Source organism: Rhyacophila brunnea, unplaced genomic scaffold (assembly GCF_057557595.1).
Source record: "Rhyacophila brunnea isolate RB1 unplaced genomic scaffold, BYU_Rbru_1.0 scaffold_4, whole genome shotgun sequence".
Lineage (NCBI taxonomy): Eukaryota > Metazoa > Arthropoda > Insecta > Trichoptera > Rhyacophilidae > Rhyacophila > Rhyacophila brunnea.
In genome coordinates this window covers 41,338,145-41,360,721 of record NW_028233068.1, presented here as the reverse complement: position 1 = coordinate 41,360,721, position 22,577 = coordinate 41,338,145, and the positions used below count along the sequence as shown (strand labels likewise).

General features: G+C 29.5%; 1 protein-coding gene across 1 annotated transcript in view; it reads right to left on the bottom strand.

The window, feature by feature from the left end:
* The window catches only part of Octalpha2R (alpha2-adrenergic-like octopamine receptor), a 546,220-nt gene that overhangs the window by 503,777 nt on the left and 19,866 nt on the right, over positions 1-22,577 (bottom strand). Inside the window, exon 2 of the mRNA XM_085954349.1 lies at positions 17,031-17,174. Coding sequence (XP_085810475.1) covers positions 17,031-17,174 — 144 coding nt within the window. The remainder of the gene's footprint in view (positions 1-17,030; positions 17,175-22,577) is intronic.

Here is a 22,577-nt window from a genome sequence, read left to right as displayed (position 1 = left end):
TCTTGCTTATCAGTACACCTACCACATTTTAATACAGCACACAGAACCATCTTTTCTACTTAATTAACTAAAAATATTTACCACTAACTTTATGTTTAACACAAAAAATATCAATTTTAGCAACACGCGCTTGCAGGTTATCGACGCTTAGTTAAGCAAAAAACTAAGATTTGGCGGCTACGCCGACAACAGAATGTTCTACACATTTGTAAACCTTTAATCTTACTCTAGCGCGTGTCGCAGAGATTATAAGGGTGCTGAATACTTTCTCACTTGCACTGATGCATCGTTTTTGTTCAGGCCTTGGCCTGGAATCACTATAAAACCCCCCCGTAGGATCTAAATCATCCCCTTCCTATAGTCTTCTAAAAAGCGCCGCAACATTATATTGTTAAATTATTATCAAAATAAATGTCTTTAATTTTGGTAGTATAAGTAGCTGGAATAAGTTGACAATGTCTCATTGAAGCGGACCAAACCGGCCGTTATAATTATTATAAACTACATGAAATAATAATTACTACATATTGTATTTTATTTAATTAATATATTTTAATAAACTCGTGTTATTTTGAAATGCGAGTTATCATAATTAATTACAGTACAGACTAGACAGTTCAAATCATAATTTATTTAAAAATAATGTTTCTGTACATTATACCATTTTCCTATTTGGTGTTTATTACTCTGGGCAAAAAGGTGTAACTTTCTCATGTTCAAGTAGTACCTTTTTCAAGCTATGGCATTACAAAATATGTAGATTATTACTCCATGTCACAAGTAAGCTATCTCCTGCCGACATGTTTACACGTAATTAACAATGAACGCCTTATTGTTTTCGAACAACTAGATGTGTATTAAGGCCCTTTATCACAGTGGACGAGCGACCGGTACCCTGGTAAATCGAATACATCCGCAAGGACGACGTTATGCCCCAACTCAGATAACAATGCATAAATGAAATTACTATTTACTTAACGTAATTATGTTTTATAAATATTTTTAATTAACGTTCGTGATTAACAGCGTTTGTTGAGAAAATACAAATAAAGGGTTTTAGGGGATATTAAAGGATACGGGAAATGGATGTTATCAAATTGAGATACATGTTTTAAGTTTTCACATTTATTATACCAAAGAATTTTACAGTATTTAGCTAAGTCTAATAAATTAATTGGACGCGGAAAAGTATGTAGCGAATTATAGGTAAGTAAGTAAAAGTGTTGAAGACAGAAACGAGATCCAAATTTCTAGTAACAAGAGAAAAAGTCTTATATATACTCTATTATAGTATAAACATTCATATCAACTACGTACATGATATTATATAAGTAAACAAGAAATTGTTAGGTATATCCTAATCAAAAATATTCACTCCTGATTTTTTTATATTTTAATTACTGTAAATTTAAAGAAGTAGGTACCATATTAGTTATTACATATTCTATATTTATCAACCACTAAAGTGATAAAGTGATAAATATTATCACTTTATCATATGTATTAAGGTATTATAATTGTTACAATAAGTTAGCCGTCTAAATAGTCAAAATGTGTCTATCTCGCTCTAAAGTTAACACAGCCAAGAGACGCGCGGTTAAAACATAGCACATATTTATGTATTTATTTATTTAAAAAAGACAAGTTGAGTACATAACAAATTATTATTGTAACAATTACAACTAATTTATTGTAATTATTACAATAAGTGCCAATATTTCGATACAAACCTACCCTAGACAGCTGCCGTAGAGGCCGAAAAGCAGTCTTGTGTATAGAATAGATGCGCTGATTGAATTAAGCAATATTATGTTAATACTTTCAAAATATTTAAATTATTTATATACCTAGATATATTTATTAAATTAAAATAGGTTCGTAGCTATATAATTTTAAATGATCCATATAAAAAAACTGTTAATTTTCAGCGAATACACAGTCAAAATATCTTTGTTGTTTTGATATTATAATATCTTATAATTTCATACCGCACTCTTAAAAGTAATAAAACGCTTGGTTTCCGTACCTAATGACTGTAGAGAGCCTTCTTATCTGCTTAAAGGGCGGAATACGTAGTCCTTTACCTTTTTCTATCAATACAAATATCCTCAACGTCCTTCACACTTGTAATCTCTCCGCCTACCGATGTTCTCAGTATGAATAAATCTCTCTCAAAAAAATCTGTAGAAGAAATATCTAAAGAAGCTCTTTATCAAAACCCTGTGAGTGTACATCTTATACACAATTCATTCTAAGTGGGTCTCATAATGTTGCCAACTGCACTAATATTATAGTACAATACATCCGACTATAATTTGAGGCGACACGAACTTACCTCAATTATTCAATGCTACTGATAATAATATTAACCCTTGTACAACCAAGGAATATCTACACATTGTATAATAAACGTATTATACTGTCGTGCAATAGCTAGTATAAAATTTTATAAACCATCATGCAGGTTTCTTATTAATCATAGTAACCAGCAAGATGACACGATCTTACCCAAATTCGACTGGGAAACAGTGGAATCCGCAATTATTTACAATCAATATTTAATTATTGATTTATAAAAGAGTATTATGGCATTACAGCGATTTGGCCAATGCGATATAATACATAATAAATACAAATTACAAAAATGACTTAATTACAAATAACAACCAATGTAACAAAAAAGTATATGCTTATGTAGATATAATTGTAAAAAGATAAATACTATTACAAATTTTACCTATTTAATACATCCTCAAACATGATATAGGTAAGTTAAAATAAATCATCACCTGCGCTTTATAGACGATATTTTTGTATTTGTGAAGAACCCCGAAGTTCTTCAAAACAAGATGCAGGAGTTTTCAAATAAAAGCAGCAAAATAGGTTTAAAGATAAATTTTAAATCAACTATTTTTTTATTCAACGAATAGGTAATTCACAATATTTATGAATGTAACATTACCTATAATTATTGAAGACACATAATTTTGAAAAAAAAAAATTATAACCAATAGAAAGAATCTTTTTGAAAAAAGTAATACACATAGTAGATATATATATATATATACTATAAATAGATAGATTTTTTCTATTGGTTATAATACCTATATTTTCTCAGAGTGTTTTCAAAATTATGTATGTTAAAGATAAATGTTTGTCTTAGAGACATTTAATGATAAACTGCTTTTCCTGGCGTCGGACTTTTCAAAAAGTTTAGACATTTAGATAATTAATAATCTAATTAGATATCCCATACATTGAGTATCTTAATTTATACATTTATGAAATAAAACTACTTTGATGAACCAAAAACGATCGTCACCAATGGCCAGTCAAATCGAACGAGTCAATGACTACCTCTATCTCAGACAAAAACTGCACATTAATGATGGCAGTATCTTTGACGGGATTGTTCGCAGAATAAAACTGGGATTAGGGCTCCTGAATGACTTCGAATTGTGTCTTAAACATAAAGTATCCCACCAATATGTGCTATCAGTACTCTCGTATGCATATGAGATATCGACAATGTAATTAATAGAAATCTAAAAATTCCAACTAGCGCAACGTGGTATCAAAAGGTGCATGATGGACATAACGTGAAAAGAGCAGATAAACCAATAGATAATGAGGAACATGTGATAGAGGTCAATATGTAGATGAAATGTTAATTCACTCAGCGAGTGGACAACTGCTGGACAAATGCCGTCGTGCAGTGGTTACAAAGGACTCAATTCCTTACTTGATATACTTTTTTTCCAGAAGTGGATTGATCCCGGCTGGACGGTGATAATGATGATGAATTTTGATACTGCGTAATAGTAAGTTGTACTATAATTTTGAAAGATTAGCAAAAATGTTCCGTATACTGTAGTTTTTCAATGTACTATATTTTTGTATATCTTTGTACTATTATCAATATAAAAATGGTAATAAGCAACACTGGTCTCGTAATAATAATGCCATTATAACACTAGATCTGTTCATATTAAATAATCAACAAGGATCTATCTCTGTATGAAGTCCTTCTTTAGATATTTTCACAGTTTTTCATCACTAGTTATTCATTGCAATCCATGTACGAGCAATGCTGTGGTCGTTTTGTGCCACTTAGGGTCGTATGCATGAGATTCCCAAATACTTTATAGGCTAAATACTGCTAATTTGTATGCATGAGTGCAAATGTGATCCGTTGTTTAGCGACGTCATAATGTGTCATGACGTCCATATAATGGCAAACTTATAAAATTTCATTCCCCGACCATTAATTTAAAATTTTGAAATTGTAAATGTGTCTGAAAGTGTGCAAACGGTACCATATAAATTTAATAATTATAAATGAATAATTATAATGAACTTTAAATAATTTATCAGTTATTTTATAACATTTATTTTATAATTCTACTGTACGAAAGGATATAGTATTCCCAGTAAACATTTCCATTTGGTGGCAATACATACAATTATATTAATATGACTAACTTCACTTCAATCACTTCTATTATTAGATGTCAAAACGGAATAAGAATAAATAATGACAGAAATGAAAATGGATTTAGATAAAAATATGTAATGATCTCTGTATAATAATATTCTCATTTATACCAATCACCGTATGACACACTATTGATTTTTGAGACTTTTGCTTTGTTTATTACAGTTATCTTTAAAGATCTTTCAAGCAAACTTTTGTTGTAATAAATGCATTATTAAAATGACATTTGAAAGTGACAGATGAAGCAGCCATTTTGAATGACGTGTGACATCAGATTGCTTACGTCACAAACAGTGCTATATGCTATATGGTGGAAAATCAGTTAAATAGCTTATAAAGATTTTGGTAATCTCATACATACGGCCCTAGGTACCTAATATGGCTCGATTTATCCAGTGGTTATCAAGTCACTGTGTGACATCTCTGACCTATTACTATTTAATTAGATTCGTGAGTTCTATACATATCTTCTTACGCGTCGTTTCATCAGCATCCTTATTCATTGGTTTCCTTGATTGAAAATTGCATCGCTAGCTGAATTGGTTCAAGTCTGATTAAGTGAAAATATATTTTTATATTTTTTAAATAATTGAATAATACGCTATGATTCTCAGTGACAGTAATATTATAGTGAAACAATGATGCAGTAGTAGAAGTAAAACAATGACACTACTCAGGCTTTGAGAAATCCACATAAATATTATATTGTTATAGGGTTTCACAACAGTGTTTTTTATGAGAAATGGTTGTTAGGTGAGCCAATCGTAAAAAATATCAAATGCATGCTCTGGGCTTAAATATGCGTTGAAGAACAACATGTAAATATTGCCAAAACCGGGATTTGAACCTGAGACCTCCGTGTGTGCATTATATCATATAGTATTGTGCTTTATTTATTTTTAATTAACGTGTACCTAATTACTAAAACAAAACACTATTAGATATCTTTATATAAATTGTTATTAAATTATCATGTCCCTTATATAAATTATAGTCCGTAAGAAAACTGTTGTAATCTTAATAAATTTAGATTAAAGCCAATAAAGTCAAAAATTAATATCAAGTCAACAGTTTGTGTACGATTTAAGGTAAATAATTAATGCTAATCGATATTATCCTAATGTTTGCTTGTAACATTTTTTACGTTTGTAAAAACAGCATGTTGACAACGTTTTAGCTAAGAAATTTATTGTTTACTCATTTATATATCAGCCGAAAAAAAATCAGCGTGTCTCACGCTACGTTCATATCATAAACTGTTTCTTGATATTTCTTCTAATTCTACTATTATGCTGTCCCATGCAAAACCAAATTTTTACGCATGATTTGTATTCCAGAATAACACTTAATTTACATACATAACTCAGATAAACAAAGTATACGAAATGATAAGCATTTATGTAATGTAATTTATTGACATGATTTAATATATTATTTTGCTGTAACCCTCATTCAATTCAAATTTCACAAACAGTATCAGAACCTTATAATATATTATAAAATTATTTTTTTAAGGTTATTAAATATTAGACATTTTTTTTTAATTAAAAAAGGGAAAAACGTGTATTGTATAGTATGTACCATAGACCTAGTGTAAAGTATGCATGATTTTGCATAACATTATTTAAGTACTAACAGAGTTTTTTCCTATCTTTCAGAGTCAATACATTTTTTGTATATGTTCATAACAAAAACGTCCAATTTCTAAAACTATAAAGCTGAAACTCGATACACAACATACACCTAAAAATAATATTTGCATTTTTCCAAAAGTGTTTTTTTTAATATACATACGATATACTGGTTCTCGTGGATAGACTATCCCTATCAATTCTTCTCAATTATTTGTTACGTTCTTTTGCTCAAACAGATTATCCTAATACATTAGTAGGTATGTATATATTATTTTATGAATTTGGTTTTCGTTGTAGATGTAACAATCAATCATGAGATTCATATTTATATTATTATTATATACCTAGGCTATTTTTATCCCATTAATTATGTTTAAGATTTTTAGGCACAATGCCTACCTAACATGTACCATCATGTCATGTTATCAAATAGTTGTGTTTCCTTAATTTATTTTATTGTGTTAACTGTCAATTCATGGTGCAAATGCATTGTATTATTAATTTAATTTAATAAAACGTATGTTTAGTACTTATTCTACTTTTAATAAATATATCTAAACCGGCTTCGTCCGCCTCAGACGGAAATTTTCAACTGAACCTCTGAGGCGGACGAAACCGGTCCTGATTAAATTTATTACAAGTGAAATAAATACTAAAAAAATTGCGTTTTATTAAATTAAATTAATGATAGTTGTGTTTCCGTTATTATACGTATATACACAGTAATTCAAACGTTATCTCGCTGTACTTTATTACAAATATTATGTTTTTCTATAAGTATATTTTTGAAATATGTAGCATAAATTAAAAAGACGCCCAAAAACCAATATTGGAAGACGATTATTGGGTATAAAATTAAAGGATCTAAAAATATAATAAAATAACAATATAAACTACGCATAATATCAATCCTCGAAGTGGTGATGATTATACCACATCACTCTAAGGATAAGTCATCACTACACAAATCATCAAATTAATGTCACCACCAACTTCTAAAAGCCCGCTGGAACGATGAAATAATAAAGTTTAGTAGTAGAGCATTAATTCAATATAATTATAATTAACAAAAAGAGCGAATATAGAAAAAGGTAGGTATATCAATAAAAACGTTAAAAATGAAGTATGCGTCAACCTGACGTCAACTATTTATTATTTATGAACAGGGGTCATATTGTTATATATGAATTATGTTAGAAGTTTACCTTCTTACGTAAACTATTTTGTTTTTAAGTTTCCCCCAGGTATTATTTATACAGAAAAGCCATGGAACAAGTGGGCATTATAAGAAGACGCCTTATCCCGCGCGGTGGATCGTCCCAGCTATACCGTAAGGGTCCTTAAGTGTCAGTTTGCTGACGTCACGGGGCCAGAAAGACTTAGCGTCGGAATACAGAACATTTTACTTTGATCGCGATGCATGTAAAACAGTAATTAAATAGTAAGAGATGTGTTTCATTATTTGAAATGCGTAAAATATTTGAGAGAATGTAATTTATCTAGACAGGGATGTAAGACTGCGTAAACATATTTATTTATTAATTAAACCTGAACGGTCTGTAATAACTTAATAACATATTTACCACATAAGTAATAATAACTATTAACAGATTAAGTGCCATTGATTTTTATTCAAAATTTCATCGCATTATTGCAACACTTACCAGATAAATTAGGAAATAGCCAGTCGATCAATCTATCAGGTATACGCTTTGTCAGACTCGGGATTAGAATCCCAGAACCACGGCGTTATAAATCGATACAACACCGCTTGTCCATCGTGGGTGCGTGGGATTAATATGATATTATGATATAATTTACCTATACAAATACAGTGGAACCCCGATCTACCGTTCGCGCATAAATCGTTTTCCCGCACGGATCGTTCATTTTTGAATGTCCCGCCAAACACCCATAAGAGCAATGTTAAATAAAATCCCGCATTAACCGTTCCCCAATGTATCGTTTTCCTCGATCTATCGTCTAAATATTATGGTCTCGCCACAAACCCGATTGACCGTTTTTGTTGAATATTCTTTATTTCGCTTTCGTAGAATTGTTTATTATTACAGACTATTATAGTATTACAGACCTTTCAGTCGCATCGCTTTGTTTGCACTGGTCGGTCGACGCACAGGCTTGCCTCGCATCTCGTATCACAAAGTTTTATAAGTCTCAACTAAAATGCCCCCCATGAAGAAAACTACAACTCTAGTTGAGAAACTGAAAATAATTCAAGACGTCGAAACAATCCAGGAGAAAAAAGAGTTTTGAAAAAAAATATGTAGGTATCTCGAATTTATCGTTTTTTTTCTAAGGTCCCTTGAAAATCGTAGAATTGTGGGTTCACTGGATTACTACATCTACTACAATAAAATAATAATTTCATGAATTAAATGAATTTAAGAAAATTAATAAAATCAATTGTTCCTCCGTACAAAATTTTATCTAATGTTCAGAATAAAGCTAGAGTATTAAACTATGAAAGATTATCTCTTTTAAAAATAAGTCTTTTAGTACCTACTAACATTAAAATGACATTGCAAAGGCCAGGAAATAGGGAAATCATATTTATGAATATAATATGAATATGTATCTTTGAATGAACTAGTTTTCGTTCGCTGGTGTTTAGGGGTGGGACGACGAGGTAAGGGATGTTAAATTGTTGGCCGACAGTGGGAAATTGGCGCTTTTCAAAGTGATGGCAGGAGATCGAGTGACCGGCGATTCGACGCTGCCCCACAGTAATGCGAGCGGTCTCAGCGTCCTTTCGTATTGTTGGGTTAACGCGCTTCGAAAAATAGACTGGCACAACTTAATAGTATTATCGATTTTATGTTACTACACCACTATTTATAGTACTCTTGATAGTATACTTTCTATACAAAGCCAACTTTTGTAAATGACAGTAAGCTTAATAAAGCCACTTATCGTAAAAAGAATGATAACACTTATTATATGAAATGCTATAACCATTCTTACATGTGGAGAAACGAAAGAATTAATCATTATATAATGTAATATTAATATCTAAACAAGTATAGATTCTTGACTATGTGGATGACTTAGACATGATTCCAAAATATAATTTAGTAGAACCTTTTGCTGCTCTGAAAGCTCCCGCAAAGAAACATTGGCTTGAAGATCAATGTTACAAACATGAAATAGATACTTATTCTCATCAACTAAGTACATAGTCCCCCAGATCTTTGAATCAACGACTATTTCTTTGAATGTGTCGATAGTTTTATATGGGTACCTTGGTTCTCTGATAAACAATAAGAATGTCATACGTATCTTAATGTAAAATTCTAATGAACATGACGCTGATTCGACCAATACTAACCTAGGTGCCGGAGTGTTGGACTCTCACCAACGTCAATATATGGGCACTGCACTCGATGTATTCAAAAAGAAATAATATTCATAAATACAATAAAGACTTATATTTTAAATGTAAAATATGCAATATTAATTATTTTTTATTTGTATAATACCAAATGTATAAAGAATGTCAAATTCATAGGTACAAAGATAATATAGGTTCAAAGGTTTTTAAAAAAAATATTTATATTACTCTTATTATTTTTAAAATTTTTTTCAACTATTGAATTACTTAGTGATAATTAGAGTTACTTTGGGCGCTAAATTATCAAAGTTATTTCCAAAAAAATCCATACAAAATTATTACATAATATTATGCACACTATTTATGGTGTATGCCTAAAATAAGATCACATTAACTCGACTCATTATTATATTAATAATATAAAACAATATTTTTCTATTGTCACATCATAATAATATTTTACCTATTAGGTAAGTACAATATAATATATCATTAATATCGTCTTTAGTAATAATATGTACATAATTATTTTCTATAAAACTACACAATTTAATTATAAGGTTTCTGTTACGAATATATTATTATTTCATAGTCTAAAATCATATTAGAAACACTTATACAAAGTACTCATCTGGTAGGCTTGAAACTGTCAAAATCAAATTTAATCAGTTGAATTATTCATTCGCTTACTAATTAATTTTCAATTATATACGTAGCCTCTAAGCTAACCGAGGAAATTGTTGAATAATGCAAACAGTAGCTGAATTTTATACAATGAGGTGTTTTTGTATTTTCCATTTATTTCCTGCACTCCAAATTCATTATTATAAAATCTATTTCTCGTGTTCATTGACCGATTAGTAACAGATTATTTTTTCATCGAATTATTGGCTAGCGCACAAGAATGCAGATTATTATACAGGTTATTTATTATACGTACAGATTTTTCCATAAAATATTTTCACAAAAAAAATATATTCCACGTGATAAAAGGATGAATTAATATTAAAATAAATTCAAAAATAATTAACAATATAATAGCAACGTTGTAATACCTGATTAAAATTGGATCATACTATACAGAAAAAAGGGCTTATTTTTTTAATGTTTGTAAAATTTCAGTTTTGTAGAAATATCGTAAATATCGTGAAAATATATATCACTGGTTATATAAAATTGTACAGTACCTATACAGTACACAATATTCAAATTCAAATTTATTTATTTACGTGTAGTGAACTTTACAAATTACAAATTCACAACATGACATGAAATAACAAATAAATTAAAGCAGAAGCGGTACATATTATAATATGTAAATGTAAATATATATATTTTAATATAATATCTATAGTAGAATTGAATATTTCTCAAATAATGAAAGAGTATTTTAATAAGATTGATAAACAATATGATATTATGTATAAATTATTACCAAATAATATAGAAAATCATATTTTAATACAGGGTTTGTTGTAAACTCTTCATAAAATATATAAATACAATTACAATTATCATGTTTACGACATCAAAAGACTGGTTAGGTACTCTTCTAAAACCCAAACAATTTCGTACCCTTTGTGAATGCCAAGTTATATTTTAGCACCTTCATGAGCTTTTAAAGCGAAAGCTCATATCAAAGCTTTACTCCACGTGATTCTATTAACCTCTTTTTGTCCGACCGACCTGAAAGTTTTTTTTACAACTTAGGTATCCATATTAAGTTCACCAAATTTAAAAGGTTCCTACAATATTGTTGTTTTATTAATATAATATAATCGACATATTATAATTTAAAGTTATATTTGATAAACTTTTATATTATATATAACAGTTATACAATTGATCAAGATTGTCAGTACGGATATAATATGGATTTTTTTTAAATATTTTGAATCGATCTTTAAAAATATTTACAGGGTTTCCCACAGTGGGATATTTTATGTATTAAATATTTATTTAATGGTGTTAATTATTATTAATTCTTATTATTAAGGAAGAGATATGGACAATTAATTTATAACTATAATATGTATACACCATATACTTAGTCCATATCAAATAATATCGGTAAGGACAAATTTTGTCTGATTTGAGGAATATTCTCAGTTGAAAAATTATTACAGAAAATTTAAAAATACCTAGTTTAACAGTGTTGTTAGTCATTTTCGAACGGATGATACTATTCATGTTCTTAATTAATGAAATTATTAATATATTATTTTTGTTTTATTTTATTAATATGAAATCCAAATATACACAAAAAATTATAGATACCTTCATAGATTGATGAAATTTGATTAATATTATTTTTTTTTGATTTATGATTTATGAAGCAATGGTAAAAATACCTTTAGTAAATGATTTTTAATATACTTTTATAAAACTTTTATACCTATGTGCGCGCATGGTGTTAATACTACTATACACAATACACATAGTACCTACCTACCAATACCGAGCTTTCGTGCGTGGCCAAAAGCTGTGCACAAGTAAGATTTTTCCTTTGAAAATTGCAATTCAAATTCAAAATACTTTACCGAAATACAGAAATCCCGACGCTAAAGTTACATTTTTTAAGTGTGCAATTTCTATACACTACAACAATACAAATTACACAATAATATATTTAATTTATTATTTATTATACAATATTACCCAGATATTGCTGCTTTTAAGACAAATAAATGTTTGAAATTTTATTATTTTACAGTCAATATTTTTTTGTTAAAAATCGTTAGTCGTAAATATTTATATATATTTTGGACAAAGTGCCATTTTATTCAAATTTATACAATAGGGCAGAGGTTACTTAACATAATTATAGTGTTGATTGGCATCTTGAGTGGGTTTTAAAATATTTTCAACAATAATAGTATTTTTGAGATAACAACATACGCTGCCACAGTTTTAAAAACATTTCAAACCACTGCTTATTTGAAGTAACAACAAATATTTTCATAATTCGCTAAAGCTTATTTTGGCGACTCTATAAATATACTAACGTTGTATATGTATCTTTTTCATAGTTTTATTTTTAATTAAAATAATCAACAAGGTGTTTATTACATATTATTTGAACTATCGTTAAGACTACACTGCAGCTGAGGCACAGTCTAAAACGATTGTGACTATGCAACGCGAAGATTGTGCAAGTGACGCGTGCAGAACAAAACATAATTTCTCAAAAAGTCAACATGCGTCCATTTAATGTTACATTTATTATTCTATCAGTAATAATAATAATATATTCATTGACATGTTTTCTTTTTCAAGTAAATGGGTAACGTTTTTTAGTCATTTTTAAACGATTTAACAAATAATTGCCCCGTCTCCATCACAAAACAAATTGACGTGTTTACAGCTAGACTTTCGCTCTCCGATTGCTATCCAGTCCGAAATTTCGTCGCACCTATAGTTGAAAATTATTTGCCGTTTCACTAAAATACCGTCTTAATAATATTTCATTTATAATAATGGTTAATTATGGTGCATTATGATTAAAAAAATGCGATCATTTATAAGCGAATTGTTTTATATATGAATGCAACAACATATAAAATATACTTCTCAAAATTGTCAACTCTAATTAGTTAGGCACCTAACGAGGAAGATTCAGCCGATTCAATATATTATAACACCATGATTTAGTGATCTTTCAAAACTTATTCAAAGCCAAGTTTTACATTTTAATAAATTAGATTATTGGTATTACTAATATAAATAGATTATCTAATTTGTATTATTAAAATACCAACTAAATTTAATTGTTGTCTGTATTATTTTATTAACTATTTCTTGGGTCATAAAACTACAACTATTACCCTAATCTGGGTCGTGGCCCAAAAGGTTAAGAAACCCAACAATACATGCTTCGTGGAAAAATCAATGACTTTCATTTTTTTATCAATGCATTTAAATTCTAGAAAGCGTTTATATTTTTTCCCTTTTCACTTCAGTGAAAGCTTAAATTGCAATGTTATATGACATTCAATATATCATCATTTTGTTGGAATGATATATGAGAATTTTTTTGTTTTTCATGTATCATACAAAAATAATTACTGTTAGCATTGCTTCAGAATCATTTATTTTGCCTTCCATTGCGTTTCGAAACTCGATCAATCATTTATAATTCAATACGTGGAACAACGCGAGAAAGTACCTACATGGTGCACATAATGCAAATCTTAAAAATTATATTCTGATAAAATATATTTACTAAAAACTATTAAAAAATAAACTAAAAATGAATTTAGTATATACATAATTATGAAAAAAATAAGACACCCCGCAGGAATCGAACCTCCATCTCTTTTGCGAATTATTCGTTGTTAAAAAAAATAGTTATTTAAGAATTTAGTATAATTTTACAAAAACTTAAATATAAATGGCAAAATAATTATTATATTCATAAGTTTCAAAATTCCTAGCATTATTCTTACAAATAAGTACCTAGTTAAATTTTGTTCTTATCGATAAAATTAAAATTAGTCACGACTACTGGCAACCATTAAAAAATGAATTGTTTACAAAAATATATTTATATTCCTTCCCCATACAATTAAAATTACTAAAAAAAATGCTAATGCTTCCGATTTAAATGGAATCTTAAATTTCCTAAAAAAAATCAATTTATTTCTATCGTTTTAAGCTGAGCTTATACATATTTCCAAATTCTCTTTGCATAATTTTTACGTTTTTGGTGATCAGCTCTTCCAAGTACGTCGTTACTTTGGATCAACAACAGATTAATTATTAAAAAAAAGACTGCTAAGCACGGTATTCTAACCCACTACATACGAATTTATAGATGAACATTTTACCACCACCTGACTGTGATTCATATAATCAGTATCATTTTGGCTTCTAGTTTTTTTTTTTTTAAATCTTACTTATCTTCCCATATACTTTTTTTGCTTATTGATACCGCCCGGCCATAGAATTTTAGGCACCCACTAAGCCTGCAACAATCTGATCTACCATCCAAGATTTATTTCGGCAATGCCCAGTCTTGTTTATTTGTGCTACATAATTCAACCATCGAGCTTTAAACAATATAACATGAACCTATTAATACTTTGGACGCGGAAGACGCACACGGTGCGTAATGACCAGGCGGCCGATCGATGTAATTAACGTGCATTTTAAAGGAGGCAATTAAAATCTCATTATCTATTCAGCAGCGAAAGCGTTAAGCAAGAAAATATAGAAAATAACACATTACTTTTATCTTAGTTTATAATATTTATTTCCTCATTCATATTTTGCTCTTTTATACGAGAATACTTTATATCCACCCTATATTATATTGAGTAAATGAATTAATACTTCATACAAGTTGAAACCTTTGTTGATGTTGCGAAAATCGAACACTAGATTTCTGACAGTGAGTTAACTTTATTAGCTATTTTTTCTATTACAATTGTACTTTATTTATTACAGCACTGAACAACTAAACAAATTAATATGAAATAAAGTTGTCTGGAATATTATTGATTAACCGTAGTATTATTAATTAAATTAAGAGCTATATCTCTTTTCGTACATTATATTTTAATAAATACAATACATTAAACTAAAGTTCACATACAAATAATTAAATTATCGCAAATTTTCATCACAGTTGTATAGGAATAATAAGTGGTATTAAAAAAGTTTTTTTATGTATATTAAAGAATATAATACATGTGATATTTCTGCATTGAACAATCGATAGCTCTTAAGATATTATTAATAATAATGTAATGTTCATAAATGCATTTATTTAAGCTAAAAATCATATACACAAAAATGGGTGCAATTATTAATAAAACAACAATGAATCTATAAAATTACTTATCAAAATCCGCGTTTACATAATTAATTATAATTAATTTTAATCTATTCATCACTTTTACTTTGTTTTTGTACAAGTATCCAAATAACATATTTAAGATTTTAAACCACAATTTTTCTACATATTGTGTCCATACATCGCTAAAAAAAATCACACAGTATTTCTTTGAAAATGTTTTATATAATAGTAATATAAAATATACCATTGAAACTATGTTCTCTACCCCAAGACGCTCATTTGAATAACAAACATGTACCTATCTGCAGTTTTCTTTAACTTGGGTACGTTATTAAAACTTACTATGCTTTCATATGAGGATATAGAATTTATATATTTTTTATAGTTATTATTCTCGTATTTTTTCACGAGTTTTCTGGTTGATGGCCTAGACCAGGGGTCGGAATAAGCGGCTTGCAGGCTGCATGCGGCTCTTTGCATATACGTTTGCGGCTCTTCAGACATGAGTTCCAATTTCACCTCATCTCAAGCAACCTTAAAACTTATGAGTTTATGAGATAGAGCCGCCGAATAAATTTAGACTCGTACGGCATACTCTCTAGCACTCTTTACTCTACTCATAACATGCGAAAAACATCAAACATCAGGAATTGGAAGAAGACACATGGCTACAAAAATTACATTTTATGGTCAACATTACTTCACAACGTAATGTTTTGAATATATTGTTGCAAGGGAAAGGAAATTTTGCATATACAATATTGGAAGAAGTAGAGTGCTTTGCAAATAAACTACAAATTCTAACCGAAGATATAGAGAGAGGTGAATTACTTCACTTCAACAATTGAAAACGGTATCGTGACGAAAAAGGTACTTGTTTCGATGCAATTTATTTCAACAGCGTATTAGGAAAAATGAAGAACAGTTTTGGTGAACGTTTTCACCAGTTTAGTGTAAATAAGAATACACTAGCTTTTATCGTACATCCTCTTAAAATAAATGTCAATGAATTTAACTTGACACCATTCGATACAGATGCTGGTCCACCCCAGATGCAGTTAATTAAAAAAAGCATGGAACTTTGGAGTAACAAATTAACAGATCTGACCAGCCTCTTGAACTCAAAAGAGAGAAATCCAATTTGATTTCTCAGCACAGGTAGACAGCTATAAAATAACTGCCTAAAATAGAAACAATAATATTTGATACATGGAATAGTTTGCATGAAATAAATTATGACGCGTTAAAAAAACTAACTTTTGGTATTTTCACAATATTTGGCTCTACATATGAGTAAATATGCGAACAAACATTCTTATCTATGAACCATATAAAAATAAACTAAGAAGCAGAATAACGTATGAAAATTTACAATCATGTACCTATTCAATTAGAAATAAGTAGCTATTTGTCAGATATAGTAAAGCTATGAAAAGCGATGCATGGACGCTAATCTAATTATTATTTTTTTTAAATCTTGAACTTTTTTTCTCCTAAAAATCCAAATCCATATATATCATTATGTATATTACATATATGCGGCTCTCTGTTTCCTGTTCTTCCTGTTCTCTGTATCCTGTTTCCTTGATAATTTGGCTCTTCTCACTTGATTTGTCAACCTCTGGCCTAGACCCCTAGACTGCAGCATTCATTGATGGTAAAAAAATATCTAGCCTTATATTCTGAGGCTGAAGCGATACGTAGTGATGTCGAAATTGTGTACGTCTAATAATTAATTATGTTTGTTACTCTTACCTTGCATTTGGGGTATTCCTCTTGCACTCGTTTCGCTCTCCAGCCAAGAAGTGGAGGTATACAGATGAGGCCGGACATAAGCCAAACGGCAAATATCATAACAGCAGCTCTCGCTGGAGTCCGCTTCTTCAGGTATTCAACAGCCTGAAAGAGATTAAAAATTCACTTAGTATCCACACTTATACTCATTTTTTTTTAAATCACTTTTATTCTAAATTTGTCAATAATACTTTTGTAATTCTGATACTCTTAATACTATCATAAAAAATAAATAGAAAAACTAAAGTTTTTCCAGGTAACTTTAATTTAGCATACATAAAAACAAAATTCAAAAAAAAAATCTTGAATATTGAAAATTGAATGTATAGTTCTTAATTCATTGAAGTTAAAACCTACACCACAATAATACTAGATTTAATTGTGTTGTCAATAGTAATTATTGTCAGTTGCGTGTGGCACTTAGCGAGGTGGCTTAAAATCCATTTAAACAAAACAAAAAACTGTTTGTCATCATTGCAAATAATATAATGTTTGCGTTCACAAATAAATAATAAGTAGGTATATTTTTAATGCAATTAGTTAAATATAGTATAATGTCGTATAATTTTTCTATGTATTAGCATAGAATATTACAAACGTTAGAAATTATTAGGTACTCATCTGATTTTGATGAAACTGCACGATGGGAGATTATTAAATAATAATTAAATTAAATTTTAATGACTGCAATACCGCACATATCCAAAAAAATAATGACACATCCAAAAAAATCTAATAATTGAAATGGAAAAGTATTTTTTTAAATCAACCTAGTTAAATAAATCAAATATAAATATAGTTTCTTTTTAATTCAAAGATAAACTTACAATAATGTAAATAAAAACGTATGCGTTTATTGAATACTTACTTTCATATTATTATTGCATATATTATGACTTTTTATATTATTAAAATGTAGTAAGATGACGTTTCTTGGATATACCTACAGCCTACAGACAAGATTAAATAATTCTTAATTTTAGTATAATATTTTAAATGTGATTAAGTCAGCATGGAATCCGTCCGAACTCCAAATCAAGACGTTGAAACGATTCTACCATGGCTAAATAGATATAGATAATTCGTTTAAACATCCGGACTTAGCTCAATACAAAACAATAAAAAGCGGTATAACACGAGGATTCCATCCCCGTAGGTTTATAATACCTACAAACAGTAGGTCGTGGATTTCCACGTTGTCTTTTGGTTATAAATCTTCCAGGTTTCAGCACTTAGGATTAAGAAAAATAATCAATTAATTATAGTATCAGAGGGCGCCATCTTGCCTGACTCCTCTCCTGTCTTATTTCAACATAAGGGACATATCAGGTCAAGAAAAATAATAAAATCATTTAAGAATGTTCCAAAATGGACACCAAAAAATGTTTATTGAAACCAGTAAAACAAACAAGATACACGCGGACACAGCCGCAGTTACGTTATTAAAGTTACAAAAATTAGTATCGAACCAGATGCCAGAATACCTATCAACACTACCAGAGTAACCGGGGGGAGGTTATTAATAATTTCAAGAACAAAGAATCTAATCCTTCAAACAAGGTGATACGATAAATACCGGTGATAAATGCCGTCATCTTGGTCATAATACATTAAGTTACCTACACTAAACTTAGTTTTAATGAACAAAAATTGTAGAAACATATTAAAAAATAAATAAAAATCAGAAGTAATAACTGATGAGTAACAATTAATACTTGTAATGTATATATTAAATAATAATATAAAAATCTAATTTAATAATAGCAATTATTTATTTTCAAATAAGGCATACGTTTTTTTCAGAGAAGGGTAAAACGACACAGTTTTATATGTTGAAATAAATTAATGTTGAAAGCAATTAATCCGAATGCCACGTATTCAAAACTAGAGTGCGAACAAGATGGCGTGTTTTCCTTCTTCGAAGTGATTTGGGAGCGGAATTTATACAACGCCTTGTAACGTTTTATGATTTCGAACATGTACTTTGGGAATGATACCAGAACTGGGATGCCTTCAAAATACTATTGCAAAGTTATCAACCCAGTGGCGGTATTGAACCATTGTCCAATTTATTCCACAAATCATTTACTTATAATTGATGTAGTAATTACTAAAGAATAACAGTGTTTTATGTATATTTACAGTTTTATTTGAATAGGATTAAATTTTAATTAACCGAAAAAAAATTAAATTTTTAATAATTTTATTTATCCTACACAATATATTTTTGTAATAACTCGTTTATTCGACAAATTTTGTGTCGGTACTATATTGTATTGCTGATTATTTATAATAGGCATTGACTATGTTTTTCGCGATAACTTTTTTTGTATTGTTGTTTTTATTTAATAAAACGCAATTCAAAAAAACAACAAGTTGAAAATGTTCCACTGAGGCGGACGAAGCCGGTCTTAATCTATTGATTAAAAGTGAAATAAGTACTACAAAAAATTGCGTTTTGTTAAATAAAAACAACAATACAATGCAGTTCCACCATGAATTGACAGTTAACAAAATAAAAGAAAAAAAACTTTTTTTGTGTTTAATAGCTGATGTTTATAACATAGTTAATTATTAATTAATTTTATTATTAAGTGTATAATAAAAATTATAAATAGTTAATAGTTGAACCTTTACAAAATGCATATTCCAACAATATAAAATGCATTTTTTGTATTGTATAATATATTATATTTTCGTTACCTAATATTTTTTACAATTATATTTTCATGTGGTTATAAAATTTAAGTATTGTCTAATAATTATTAATAAAAATAGCATTATTACAATGGAAATATTACCTTTAGATTTTTTAATATTTCTTATTATAAAGATTATTCTTTAGTTAGACGAACTTTCAGAAGGTACTTACTCAAAAATCCTCAGAAATCATGATTAATTTAATTTACTTATAAAACTTTAAGACTCTTATTATTATGAAGTTTATTTACTAACATATATTTAATATTTTTTACAATATTCTGTATTTCGTCGTGGTAAATGCAATAGGTCGTATGTCAAAAAAATTTCAATTTTGTTTTATTGCACCATAGTGACCAGCCCAGTCATCTACACCATCTCCAATAGGTCTTATGTCGTTAGACCAATAAGAAGTCGACTATCCCAACACTTGCAAAAAGACGAACCGACACGTCATTGATATTGGTCACGCCAAACAGTCGTATGTCAGAGCTCATCATAATGATAGTAATGTTTTTGTTTGTTTTTATTCCTCGTTCTTGACTTTATACTAAAGAATTCGTCAAATAATACGATGTAAGTAATTTACCAATCACTGTTTTTTAAAATCTACTTTATAATTACACTATTGTTGTCAGATTTAGTAAAATTTTAAAGATTCTTTCTACAGATAATCTAACATTACTTTTTGTCTCAAACTAAAGAAAAATTCTCCGCCGTATATATGGACCGATCAGGGACGGCACCAATTGGAGAAGAAGATATATTGCTGAGCTCTACGGGCTATACGAAGATTGCAGCGCAGTTCAATCAATTAAGATTGGTGGACTGCGATGGCTAGGTCATGTGCACCGTATGAATGTACGTACGTATGATGTCCGGCAATCCAATCGGGCGTAGAAGAAGAGGCAGGCCAAAGATTCGCTGGTTGGATGGAGCTGCCAATGACTGCCGTGTTCTAGGGGTACCAAATTGGAAAGCGGCCACACTGGATAGGGACAGGTGGAGGGAGCTGTTGGAGGAGGCCAAGACCCACACCGGGTTGTCATGCCCCTGATGATGATGATGACTTTTTGTCTCATTTATTTATTGCCAAAGTAATTATTTGTTCACCAATCACGATTGACAGTTTTAATAAGACACTGTTTATTTAGTTAAAAAATATTTAGTAAAAAGCTATTAAAATGATTAATGGAAGTTGTGGGCGGTACTTGGTATCTTTAGCAGTCAGCAACATTACTTCACCGGATACTAATGGTAAGAATAAATAAGATTATGTCGCCACAAATGTGGAGTGGAGATGATATTTTGCTGAGATGCATTAACGATTATCAAATTTAAAAATGATTATTTTCTTCAGGACCTCAAATAACCTGTGAAGTCGTAAGAACCACTGACGATATGGCGTTACAAGTTGAACCTGGGAATGCAGCGGAACTTGAACTCTTAATCTTAGAGCATCCATTTGAAGTCACTTTTCAAAATATTGGTTCAGAAATAGAACTCGATTTCGCTGAGGTTAATAATACTTTGACTATCAAAACTCCAATTTTAGAACAAGCAGAATCATTGCTGAGGCAACCTTCGGACATAATGATAGCAGAGAACATTGTATCAACACAATCAGCCCTGAGATAAAATATAGATTGTGATATGACGATGACTGAACATCTAAGTGGCCCTGAACATTTACTATCTGATATCAGTAGTGACTCTGAAGCTCTGTATCAACCTGAAGCAAATCAATCAAGCTCATCAGAAGACTTAGAGGAGTTTGCTATGCAGTCTGACACCCATGGTGACGAACCTACTGAGCAAGTCAATCAAAGAAAACAAAAAGGGCAAAGCAATAATTGTAAAGAGTGGAAGAGGCAAAAAAAACTCTCAACTGCTTAGACTATAGATACATCTCAACTGCTCAACTCAACTCAATCAGCTCAACTGCGATTGCTAGGCAAGTCTTATGCGGGTTTTGAGACGCATGAAGAGTCCGGCAAGGGCGGCAAGTATAGACAGACGTCTAAAAAAGATTCTATGACCATAGGTCCACGTTGTGGTGGGCATAGTGACATGCTCAAAAGGGTGGGCCAAAAATAGCCTTTTAAGTGCGATACAATCAGTGATGAACAACGCAACTTGCTATTCACAAATTTTTGGAAGAAAACAAAATAATACTACCTACCGTTTAAATAAAAAAATTACTTTTCTAAAAAAAAGTATTCTTTTAAAACTGTTCTTTTTTCTTTTAAGTAGGTATTTACCTGCTCTGTTTTATGCAAATACATAATTAAACTATGATATTTTTAAATAAATCTTTTTAAAAATTATTGTGTGTTATTTTGAATATTAACTTTTAATCTTTTCTTTTAAACATTGAAATCGTTTTTATACAAGTGCCTAATTAAACAGAGATTTATAATAAAAAAAAACTTTTTCATTAGTTTAAGCTTACTTTTTAAACGTTTATGTACAAGTGTATAATAATATGTCTATATTAATATAATATTATATTTTGTTTCATTATAAATACCTAATTTCAGTGTTTTCAATTTAGGTATGTTTGCATAAAAATTGGACTTATGTCAACAAAAGTGGCCAACATTGACGATCAAATAGTTGTATGTCAACCTAACTTTCTTATTATTCATCTTACATCAAAATGATGATAACAGTCTTAACAGGGAACAAATTCTACTAAGTAAATAAATTTGTGAAAAAAATCGGTGCATTGGGGTTAAGATGGGATAGTTTTTTGTCGCTCCTGAAAAGTTTGGTATCTTTGACATACGACCTATTGCATTAACCACG